Source organism: Condylura cristata, unplaced genomic scaffold (genome assembly GCF_000260355.1).
Source record: "Condylura cristata isolate star-nosed mole 26May11 unplaced genomic scaffold, ConCri1.0 scaffold00017, whole genome shotgun sequence".
NCBI lineage: Eukaryota > Metazoa > Chordata > Mammalia > Eulipotyphla > Talpidae > Condylura > Condylura cristata.
In genome coordinates, this window is record NW_004567118.1 from 6,996,272 (window position 1) to 7,008,227 (window position 11,956).

Here is an 11,956-nt window from a genome sequence, read left to right on the forward strand (position 1 = left end):
CTTGGGAGCAGATCTGCTGGGCCTTTAATAACTGTGTTAATCACCTCCGCCTCTCTGCCTCTGGCTGGTCAGTCTAGGAGGCTACAAGTCTGGGGGCTGCTGTTGAGGTGTTTTTCTCTCCCAGTGGGGAGTCCAGGAATGCTGTCCGAGCCAGTATTCAGATGGAGACGAGGTGTAACTCATTTAGTGAGTTTTAGCAGTTCATCCTAAATGGGAAATGCAATTCGGTGGTCAGGGTTTAACTCTGGGCTGTTGCCTCGGCTATACCACACTAATAAACTGAGTCCTAGAGCAGGCTGGGCCGTGCGGGCAGCTGCTGAACAAGCAAGACCCTGGCCTTTTTATCACACGGCATCAGTGAGGGAGGTAGGAGGACAAGGAGAAAAAGATGGGCGAAACTAAAGAATGTGTTTTAGTCATCTAGGGCTTTGGAGGGGCATGAGTCTGCTTATTTGTTTATGAACAAGTGTTCATCTGCGTGGTGTGAGTGTTCTTACCTGCTTGGGAACAATCGTTCTAGTTTTTAAAAAGGATTTATTTATGTATGCCTACAAGAGCTCAGGTGCAGGCCAGAGGTGTGTGGGGGTGGGGTGGGGTGGGGTGAGAGGCTTTTCAGAGGCAGAGTGGGGTGCAGAACAGGCAGATCTGCTGAGGGGAGAGAGAGCAGGCTGGAGAGGTCTGCAGATAGCTCCGTGGTATTGAGACTTAAACCCTTGCACCACCAGGGAGGCCCCCATGGTTCTAATCTTGTCAACAAGGCATTCCACTGATCAGCTTCTGGGTTCCCTTGTCATACCTTGCCACCCCCAAACCCTGGGCTTTTCCGGTCATGCCTGGTGCTGTGCAAGTCGGGAATACGTTTATGCATAGGTCATGGTCCCGGGCGTTCCTGGCCATACCTGTAATGCATAATGCATGGCCTTCCCAGAATGACCCTACTTTCTGCTCTCGGTTGAGTGGAAAAGCACCTTGTAAGGTCTGGCTCCCGTAACCGACTGGCCGGGCAGTTTTGACTTTGTATAGGAATGCAGAACTGCAGGTAACAAAGAATGAGGCTGACCGAAAAGGCCGCTGAAGTCTCCAGACCCACTACGTTTATCCATTGTGTTCTGTTCTAAGTTTCCAACAACAGGGGGTGCCTGTGGGGGAAGGGAGAACTGGAAGGGCACTTTGAAGAGATTGGAGAGGAGACCTGGGGGGAAGGGAGGTCTGAGAGCACTGGAGGCTGGTGACTGTTGGGAGTGGTACTGGAGGTGCAGTCAAGGTGATGAGGTGGGGTTCATTGAGGGGCCTTGGGTTGCCTTTGGGGAAAGTTTGGCCGCATTCCTCTTTTAGGGGCATGTGTTGAGTTGGCTCAGGGGACGAAGACTTTTATATAGCACAGGCAGGTGAAGGTTTCATCTTCCAAAGGACAGGTTTACTAGAAAAGGAACGGAGATGCCTGCAGAGACAAGCCGGCAGGAGCTGCCCTGAACGGCACAGGTTTGCTGAGAGAGAGGCCGGTGTAGACTGGGGGCCGGCACAGACTGGGGACCAGCTGCCGCCTTGCTGAGGTTCGGAGACAGTGTTCTTTTGCGGGGAGGGGCTCATTTCTCTGTGGAATTGTTGTCTGGTGTTAAGTTAGTCTCTTCCAGGGTGTGGCTGGGTGATTCCTAAGAGCTGATGACCTGTTATGGCCCTCAATCTCATGTCCACACCTCGGGTCCAGGTCCACAGGTCCATTCTACAGCAGTCCACACCTCAGGCTGTTCTAAAGACTTTTTCCATTTCTATAGCTTGATTGGACGATTTTCATCATTAAAAGGGGAATGAAAAAATGAATAACTCGGGGAGAAAGAGAGAAATTGGTGAATGCGTCCCACTAGTTCCACTGACTGGAAACCCAGTGACACTCTGAAAGCCAGCGAAAGCCAGACTCAGAGCGTTAACTCCACCGGAGCTCCCAGCATCCTCCCTCCCATGGGGATGACATTACCGATTTGCAGGCCTTGGTGTCTTGGATATCTCTGGTCTAGGGGTGGGTTGCATAAATCCTATTTGTGGAATTTGTCCAGGACATTCTTTCCCCCCAACAATAGGATATGTTTACTTATACTTTTGAAGAATACCGACAAACACCCTCCAGCGCCCTTAGAGAGGTGAGCGTGGTTAGTACTTTACATACTGCCTGCTAAGCAATGTAAGAAAGCAGGCAGGGTGAAAGGAAGGTTGAAACCAGAGTTTAGGATAATAAGGAGCAGATAATAAGGAGCGGCCTTTATGGTCTATTGCAACCCCGGGGAGGTTCACAAATTCACACTGGGGTCTGAGAAGTCACCCAGTTCACAGGCTAGGTAGGTTTTATAGGTTGGGGAGGGGGAGTAGAAGTTTTTCTGTGAGGCGAGTAAGCTTAGTTGTTTGCTTGTTGATCTGTATCTAGCTCTTGGAGGTGCATCCGGGCCTAGGGGTGGGGTGGGGGTGGGGTTTCAGGAGCCGCCAAGTCCAGTTTTTTCTGTTTTGAAGTCATGAAGTTATCTCTGGAATGTCCCTGAGCGCTGGAGGACCCATGACCACACAATCACACAACCAACACTTGGCACCATCAAATTTTAAAATCTTAACGAAAAAGAGATTTCACTGTTTTTTATTTGTATTTATTTTTTTTAAATATTTACTTACTTATGCATACAGAACTGGGGTACAGGCCAGGGGTGCAGGGGGTGAGAGGATTCCCCAGAGACAGAGTGGGGAGCAGAACAGGCAGATCTTCGAAGTACACTGCTGAGGAGAACAGTGGGTGGGACAAGAGAGGTCTCCAGAGCAGGTGGGGATCGAACTCATGCTGGAGTGACTTTAGCTTCTCAGTGCTGTGCTTTAACCTGCTGCGCCACCAGGGAGGGCCCCTTGTTTTTTAAAGCTGCATCTTCCTGATTAATACTGAAATGGATCATGTTTCATATACCATTAGCCATTTTCTTATTTTATTGCCTTTTTATGTCCTCCATTTTAAAATTCTGTCTTTTTCATATTCTCATAATTTGCATCCTCCCTCTAAGTGATGTCCTTGGTTACACTGGACCTCTGAAGGCTGCATTTCAACCATATGACCTTAGTGCGGGTGACACTGGACTGTCTTATGTACTTGACTGAAGTTTGCCGCAATAACCACAGAATCACATGAAAACCATCATTTGCTCTGAAAATATGGGGTAGCATCCTCTCCTGTAAACAGTTTCTTGGGATATAATTTGACTTTTAGTTCAGTGCCAAGGAAAGTTTTACTTCCCTTCAGGAGTTGATCTCTTTTGATAATAAGACAATCACTTTAGACCCTCGCCACCTGCATTCAGGTGGGACTTTCACGTGTCAACCCTGCAGTTCACCCATCCTGCAGCTGGGCTGGTCCAGACAATCTGATTATTTTGTTCTTTCTCTTTTGCTAGTTGTGATCTTCATTTGAAAAAAAATATTTATTAATGCATACAAAAACCATCCTAGGTAGAGGTGCAGGGTGGTGGTGGTGGTGGATGTGTGTGTGGGCTAAGAGGATTCACCAGAGACAGAGTGGGGAGCAGAACAGGCCAACTGACAAATACACTGCTGAGGGGAGCAGCGGGCGGGTCAGGAGAGGTCTGGCTGTGGCTGCCGGATAGTTTCATAGTGTCAGGAAGGCCCCGTGATCTTCATTTTTTATGTGTAGGTGCTCTGTTACAAACTGCCTCAACTCCCTTGTAGAATTAAGAGACTTGGGGTGGGAGGGTCGGGGGAGAGCAAAGGACGGGAGAGAGAATGAGCAGGGGAAGCACCCTACTTTGACTTCTCCCCACAGCAGGACAAGGTTGCAGCACCCACTTGAAGACCTGACAGGCAGCTGCTAACGCTCTGTTTCCCCGCAGAGAAGGGCTGCCCCGCCCAGCGCCCCTGCTGGCTCAGCCCAACCTCCCCTTTGGGTACCCGGTGCACGGGGTGGAGGTGATGCCCTTGCACACCATTCCAGTCCCAGGTAGGTCCACCTCCCTGTGGAGAGGCGCAAAGTGCCTTATTCCCTCTTAGGCAGAAGGAGAAGGTGGAAGGGAGTGTTGGTCTCTGAATACTTGAAAGATGCTTGGCGTAATTTCATTGAACGTTAGACAGTTTCCAGCCAGGGAAACTGGAAATTCCCTTAGCAGCTGTAACCCACCTGGGCCCTCTACAGCTCCCCAGCAGAGGGCAAAGCTGGTGACTCTTGGGGGAGGTGCATACCAGGTGAATATGTACATCTCCTCACACTCCGTTCCCTGGGGCATGTTCTACTCCTTCCTCATTCCTCTAGGCCGCCTCTCTGGGAAATCTGTGTTATTTCCCAGCTTCACAGATGAGTTCAGTAAGCTAACTTACCAGTAAGTCATCTTACACAGAGGGTAAGCTTGCATTAGCCCTTGAGTTAGTCGTATTTTAAGAACAGAGATAGATTCTGAAGACAGCATTTAGTATGAATTGCTAGTGTTCTTTTAATAGTGATTTGAAAATACTTGCCATTTTGCATGATTTTTAAAATCAGAGTAAAATAGACATTATTCAAAACTTACCATTTTTCAGCGGACGTGCTGTTGCATGAAGTATATTTTAGCACTCCTCTCTCCCCACCGTCTCTGGCAACCACCATTCTACTTTCTATGAATTCGACTATTCTAGGGACCTCATAAAAGATGATTCACTGTCCATCGCTTCCTTCCCTCCATAGTGGAGATACCTGGAAGACTGCCTGAATTCACAGCACCCCTCCAAAGCTGAGGGTGGGCACCAGAGGATTTAGAACCACTGGAATTTGAAAAGGCCCATGGGCCCCACTGAACAGAACCCTGGGTGAGGGGAGTGGTCAGCCAGAGCACCCTGGAGAGGAGGTGACCCGTAAAGGGAGTCTGAAGGGGAGTCAGCCAGGAAGCTGAACGCACAGGGGGTCCCTGGCACCCTCTCAGCTGGGCCCCTTTTTTGTCTTCCTTGTGTCTTCCAGGTCTCCAGTATGAAGGACCAGACGCCTCTGTCTATGAAGCAAGTTCTCCCTTCAAGCCCCTTAAGCCAGGCTCCCCGCCCTCACCCCTTGTCCCACTGGCCACTCTTAGATTTTGAGTACCCAGATAGTGAGTCCCTCAGGCTGGCAGCTGGCTCTCCAGAGATAACGCCTGGAGATAACTGCCTTTAGTCACTAGCATGGGAAGGCAGTTAAAGCTGCCTCCAGGGGAGTAAGAAGAGAAAGAGGTGCAGAAGCAAACCCTGAAAAACTCCCTTTGGAGGTCGGGCAGAGGAGGCAGACACTGGCACATGGAAGTCTTTAAAAGGGGCAGTCAGCAGGAGTAAGAGGAAAGCTAGAAGGCTGGCTATTGCCAGGCAAGAGACGAGAAGTGGCCTTGACTGGCCAGCGGGGTTGATGCTCCTTTCCTGGGACAACTGCAGTCGCCTTCTGCAAACTCCAACTTCTCTCACCCTATGCGCCGCCCCCTGCTGGCCATCCCTGGTGTGTCCCTTTCCTGCATTTATCCTCCTACCTCACCCTAGGTCACCCTGACAGCTTCTCTGGGGACACTGAACACGCTCGCTAACATCCCAGACCGTGTGGTGAAAGGCAAAGGCCAGAAGCGGATGACCGTTTCAACCAATAACCGGGAACTTTTGAATTTCATCCTCCAGCACGTGACCTACACCAGCACACTGTACCAGCACCACCGGGTGGATGTGGGTGAGAGCCTGCCTTGGGTGGCAAATGCTTAGGAAGCTGGGAAGCAACTCTGGACCCTCGCAAAGTCTTCCTCCTCCAGGAAGCCTGCCTGCATTTAAGATTTTCCCCTTGTTCCTGTTCCTAATCCTGGACGCCTAACTTCCCAATGACAGTACTGTCTCCGCTGAGTTCTCTGAGGAAAGGACAGGTGAAATACCTGCTCACATCTGATGACCTTGCACACCTGGGAACCATCCAACTCTGTTCCCCAAGCTCCGTAGCTCCCAAAGCTCGGAGAGGTGGGCCAGTCTCTGTGTCAGTGTCTAGTCTTGGGCACTGACAAGGGCAGGTCTGGGGGGCAACTCTCAGTCCCCAGCGGGTAGCTTTGTCTCCCTCCTCATCCCACCCCCCAGTCCACCTCAGGAACTCCCTGGATAATTCCTGCCACCTTAGGGCAGGCCCGGGTTCCTTCTCCGTGATTTAAGGTCCCCTTTTCTCCAAGTACCTCCATGGGACGCCTTCCCAGGCAGCAACAGAAAAGGTGAAACTGGGCACCCATGACCGCAAACCACTTAGAGACTCTCTTGGCCTTCATTTACAAACATTTCCTTTCACAAAATGACCCTGAGCTGTGAAGCGGTGCAGGTGGTAGTATCCTGACCTTTTCCAGAACAGAAGTGGCAAAGTCAAACTCAATCCAGACTCTGTTTCCCAGCCCACCCCACCTGCAGATTCTTGGGGAGAGAAATGGAAGTTTGGGGGGCATTCAGCAGGTTGCCCTGGGACACAGCAGGTCAGGCGCCCAAATGCCATAGTGTCTGGGGTCCTCAACCTCATTCCAGCCACAACGTTCTCTACTAACCCCTCAAGGCCCCATCCCAGGCCACCCTGGGGGCAGCAGGGAGGGTGCCCGGGTCTGACCTCCTTTCTCCCTCTAGTGAGTCTGGAGTCCAACTCCTCAGTGGCCAAGTTTCCAGTGACCATCCGCTACCCCATCATACCCAAGTTATATGACCCTGGACCAGGTAAGGCCCTTGTTCCCAGGGCCCTGTGATGGGGTCCCATAGAACTATTGATGAAATTAAGAAGGAATTTCCCCTCAGATGGGGCAGGAGGATCTATCAGAATAACAGCTTTGATATGATTTATTCTTTTAAGATTTATTCTTATTTATTTATGCATTCAAGAACTGGGGTACAGGCCAGTGGTATGGGGATGAGAAGATTCACCAGCGATAGAGTGGGGAGCAGAACAGGCATCTCTACTGAATATAATGCTGAGGGGAGCAGTAGGCGGGTCAGGAGAGGTCTGCTGTGCCACTTAGGTCAGCTCCCTGGCCGGGATCAAACTTGGGCTGCAGTGGCTGCAGATAGCTTCATTGTGCTGCACTTTAATCCCTTGTACCAACAGAGAGGCCATGATATGATCCTTTTTTTTTTTTTAGAAGTATTTATGCATACAAGAACTGGGGTACAGGCCATAGGTGTGGGGGGCGGGGGTGGTTTTACTTCCCTTCAGGAGTTGATGTCTTTTGATAATAAGACTTGTCAATCACTTTAGACCCTGGCCACCTGCATTCAGGTGGGACTTTCACGTGTCAACCCTACATTTCAGCCATCCTGCAGCTGGGCTGGTCCAGAAAATCTGATTATTTTGTTCCTTCTCTTTTGCTAGTTGTGATCTTCATTTAAAAAAAAATATTTATTTGTGCATACAAGAACTGGGGCATAGGCCAGAGGTGCCGGGGGGGGGGGGAGGTAAGAGGATTCACCAGAGACAGAGTGGGGAGCAGAACAGGCAGATCTACTGAAGTACACTGCTGGGGGGAGCAGCGGGCGAGACAGGAGAGGTCTGCCACGCCATGTGGGTCACCTCCCTGGTGGGGAATCGAACTTGTGGTGCAGTGACTGTGGATCACTTCATGGGGCTGTGCTTTAACCCGTTGTGCCACCAGGGAGGGCCCCAGTCCATGGCTTCTGACAAAAAGCCTGCCGCTGGATCCACAGGACTCTTATCCCAGCACCCCTCAGAGTCAGCCCCCCAGCCTCCTCCTCTGCTCTGACCCCAGAACACAGCGCCCCACTCCTCCTCTGCTCGCTGTTCTTTTTTTCTGTTCCTTAGAGGAACTGTTTTCCAGTGTGACTATATCTTTGCGTTTTTCTTTTTCATTTTGTGTGTTTGGAAAAGGAGGCCTCTCAAAGCAGAAAGCTATACCAGTGGCTTGTCTGCGAGTCCTTGACCTTGACCCTGCCCAGTGAAGACCATAGCCCAGGCTCTCACTTCAAAAAAAGGACCCATTTTATCATGTGGCCTAAGAAAAGGGAAGAGAGGATTCATTTCACATGATCCTGGACACAGTGTACCTGCCTTTCCACTGATGTCTGTTCCCCTCACTCCCTCAGACCCAGGAGCAGCTGGGGGAATAATGCAATGGGGATTAAAACAGGAGTTCTGGACTGACTTCTGATCCCTGTCGTACAGGAATGACTCTGCTGTGGGGTAAGGAAGCACTCACCCTCAAAATCATAGCAGCAGGGGCATGGCTTTCAGTAAGCCTTGGGCCCCCTGAAGCCCCCCCCCCGAGGCATCCCACTGCTCAGTCATGGGGTCCACATTTATTGAGCAAATCCCAGACACCAGCAGCCCCAGTGGTTTCCTCATGGGGTCTTTTCCATAGAAAAGCTGTCTCTGCTCAAACCTTCTAAGTCACTCGCATAAGACGAACAGTCTGGGCCAGGCCTTCCAGCCTCCAAGTTGGCCTGTTTCCACTCTTGTCTTCCTGAGGAGGAAGGTCAAATAGGCTTCTGTGGAGGAACTGTGACTGTTGACAGGCAGGTCTAGAACGTCACAGCCTCGTGACCCTCCACATGAAACCCTCTGGCGGGCAGCTGAGCTCCTGGCAGTCACACGGCAGCTGGGTGCAGCCACGGGTGCTGACAGCAAACACAAAGTCTAGCAGAAATGGTGCAGTGGAGCCAACAGAACCAGGCAAAGAAACTAGAAGCCCGCTGCAATTTTAACAAGTTGGCCATGTTTGAGGATGTGTATTTTAAATCCCGTGAGCAAGCTCTTCAGCACCTACCGAGACATGCGACCCATAAACGTGTGAGGTCATGCACAAGGGACAATGCTGCCCAGGACAGTGTGGCTGCTGGGCGGGCAGAGCTCTGACCTCCCCCTCTGCTGCCCAGAGAGGAAGCTCAGGAACCTGGTGACCATCGCCACCAAAACTTTCCTCCGTCCCCAAAAGTTCATGACCATGCTCCAGAGTGTTCGCAAGTATTACCCAGATTTGACCGTGATTGTGGCTGACGACAGCAAGGAACCCCTGAAAATCGATGACAAATACGTGGAGTATTACTTCATGCCCTTTGGGAAGGTATGTACCTCCCAGGGAGGGAGACATCTGGGTGTGGGGGTGTCGGGTCCAGAGTCATGTTCTGCCCTGGGTGGGGCTGCCCCAGGGAATCAGGATGCTGGCGTGGGAGGGGGCAGAGCCTCCCTGAGTCCCCTGCTGACACCAAATTCACAGAAACTGAGTCTCACTTTCAGCAGTCATGGGGCAGTAAGTCCACTTTTCCTGACACTTGCTGTGGGAATTGTTTGAGGCCTTCTAAATGACGTGACGTGTCCAACGTCCCGATGGTTCCATCCAAGCTGGAGTATGCCCTCCTCTGTCTATCTCCCCCCCGCCCCAACTTTGAGAATGCAAAGAAGGAATGGCTAGGGAAGCACCCCTCCTCCAGCCCAGTGGGAAAGGAGCCACAGAAATCCTCTCAGGTGAAAAGGGCCGAGAGCCACCGGCCACAGGTGAAGGAAGGCTTGCTTTTTCGCTTTGTCTCAGTCACTGACCCAGAGGGGTCCGGCGCCCTGAGCGTGGAGGACTAGGGCGCCCAGCTTCAGCTGAGCACTGGGTTTGCCCATGCAGGTTCTGACTTAGTTTGTCTGGGACACGGGCTGGCCATTGGGAGCCGGGAAAGTGCTCCACGCGGCCCTTCTGACACGTGGTGAGGGTCTCACGTGGTGAGAGATTTCAGATATCACAGAGGACAGACATCTAGAAGGGAAGTGGAAAACTAACATGCCCACCCAGTAATGGGCCCTGCTCCGCCTCCAGGGCTGGTTTGCTGGTAGGAACCTGGCCATCTCTCAGGTCACCACCAAATATGTTCTCTGGGTGGACGATGACTTTCTCTTCAACGACAAGACCAAGGTGGAGGTGCTGGTAGACGTGCTGGAGAGAACCGAATTAGACGTGGTAAGGGAAAGCCGTCAAGCTCTCCTCAGCTGTAACCTGTAGACCAAGCATTCCTTGGCTATGCTCCCGGAGGCCACCTCACAACAGAGATAAAGCGGTAGGATAACCCAAGTTAGCACTTGCCTCTGCCTCCTGGCCCCCCCTCTCACTCTGCCATCCTCCTGGTCCAGAGGAAGAGGGAGGAAGTGGAGGACAAGCAGCTTCTTTTAAGAATGTGACGTGGAAGTTACAGGTGCCCATTCTAAATCATATCTGACTTCAGAACTTGGCCACGTGGTCAAACATTGTGAGAGAAGGAAATATGCTGGATAAAGTTGTCATGTTAAAACTCAGAGGGGTTCACTTACTAAAAGGGAGAAGAAAAGAGTCTGTGATCGTGAGGGGCACTACACTTTACGCCACCCTAGGTGATTGGTGGGCTCTAGAAAAGGTGAGCTTTCTGCACGGGAAGCAGAAGTTGTCAGTCTTTGGACTTGGTGCAGGTGCTCTCTGCTCCTACTGGGGCAAGCAGGAATGAAAAGATCTTGACCTCCCAATCAGTAGTTACTGAAGACTGTGGCTGAAGCAGCTAAAAAGAAAGGGGGCAGTATAAAGGGTCACTGGAGAAAGGTGTGATTCTTGATGTACTGTGGTTCAGTCCAGGGAGGCTTCCTGGCAGAGGCAACCTGCTTTCTAAAGTGACTTTTCTGCCCACCGGCTAGGTAGGCGGCAGTGTGCGTGGAAACACATTCCAGTTTAAACTGTTGCTGGAGCAGGGCAAGGATGGGGACTGTGTTCACCGGAGGAGAGGCTTTTTCCAGCGCCTGGAGGGCTTCCCCAACTGCGTGGTGACCAGTGGTGTCTTCAACTTCTTCCTGGCCCACACAGAGAGGCTCCAGAGAGTTGGCTTCGACCCCCGCCTGCAGCGAGTGGCTCACTCAGGTGAGAGGCTGGAGGAGGGCGGGAGGGAGTTGGGCTAGACTTGGCCATGGAAATTTATTATTTCTGAGGCCAGTGTACCACACAGCCCCCCAGTCGGGGCTTACCCAGCAACTGTGGGTTTCTTTCCCCTCTCAAACTAGGGAGCTCATGGATTCTGTTACTTCTTTTCGCCTAAGACATGACCTGATCATTCCCTTCTAATGCCTTAGCCTTGACAGGTGGTTTTTTTGTTTTTTTTTTAAAGATTTATTTATTTGTGTATACAGAACTGGGGTACAGGCCAGAGGCTCAGGGCTGGCGAGAGGCTTCACTAGAGACAGAGTCAGAGTGGGGAGCAGAACAGGCAGATCGACGAAGTACACTGCTGAGGGGAGCAGCGGGCAGGTCAGGAGAGGTCTGCCACACCATGTGGTCACCTCCAGGGCAGCTGGGAATCAAACTCAGGTGGAAGTGACTTTAGCTTCTCAGTGTTGTGCTTTAACCCGCTGCGCCACCAGGGAGGGCCGACAGGTGGTTTTTATAAGGGGCTCAACCTTCCCCCAAAGGTATAAACTGTCCCCCTTACCTTTCAGACCAGGACTGTAACCCTGGGTCTTTGGCAGAAACTGACATTTTCTCCTCACGTGTCCCTCTCTTTGTAGAGTTCTTTATTGATGGGCTCGGAAGCTTGTTCGTGGGGTCATGTCCAGAAGTAACTGTAGGCCACCAACCTTATTCTTCAGTGGTGGATCCGGAGCTGACCACCCTGGAGAAGACTTACAAGACATACCGGGCCAACTCCAAGTCCCAGGTCCAATTCAAGATGGCCCTCCACTACTTCAAGAACCATTTCCACTGTTCCACTTAAAGGTGCCTGGCCGTCGGAAAAGCACTAGGCTCACTGGTCGTGGTAACCAGTGGCTGAGTGACCATGAACAGGACTTCTGGGAAAGGCGCGGTGCAAGGCGCGGGCAGACTTAGCTCCTGGTGACGAGAAGTCGTCAGCTGTTAGTCGGGAGTCAGCCAATGCTACAAAGCTGCTGTGGTTCCCCTCTTTCCTACTGGAAGAGTCCAGGGTAGTTAGGATGTCTGAGAATGTACCTGTGGGGCTATGAATAAACCAT

At 51.5% G+C, this 11,956-nt stretch overlaps 1 protein-coding gene across 1 annotated transcript in view; it reads left to right on the forward strand.

Moving 5' to 3' along the window:
• Nucleotides 1-11,700, forward strand: part of B4GALNT2 (beta-1,4-N-acetyl-galactosaminyl transferase 2) — a 15,080-nt gene extending 3,380 nt beyond the window's left edge. The window contains exons 3-10 of the mRNA XM_012726152.1: nucleotides 3,876-3,982; nucleotides 4,973-5,010; nucleotides 5,515-5,695; nucleotides 6,613-6,699; nucleotides 8,866-9,053; nucleotides 9,792-9,932; nucleotides 10,634-10,853; nucleotides 11,495-11,700. Of these exons, the coding sequence (XP_012581606.1) occupies nucleotides 3,876-3,982; nucleotides 4,973-5,010; nucleotides 5,515-5,695; nucleotides 6,613-6,699; nucleotides 8,866-9,053; nucleotides 9,792-9,932; nucleotides 10,634-10,853; nucleotides 11,495-11,700 (1,168 nt within the window). The remainder of the gene's footprint in view (nucleotides 1-3,875; nucleotides 3,983-4,972; nucleotides 5,011-5,514; nucleotides 5,696-6,612; nucleotides 6,700-8,865; nucleotides 9,054-9,791; nucleotides 9,933-10,633; nucleotides 10,854-11,494) is intronic.
• Nucleotides 11,701-11,956: the final 256 nt, after the last annotated feature.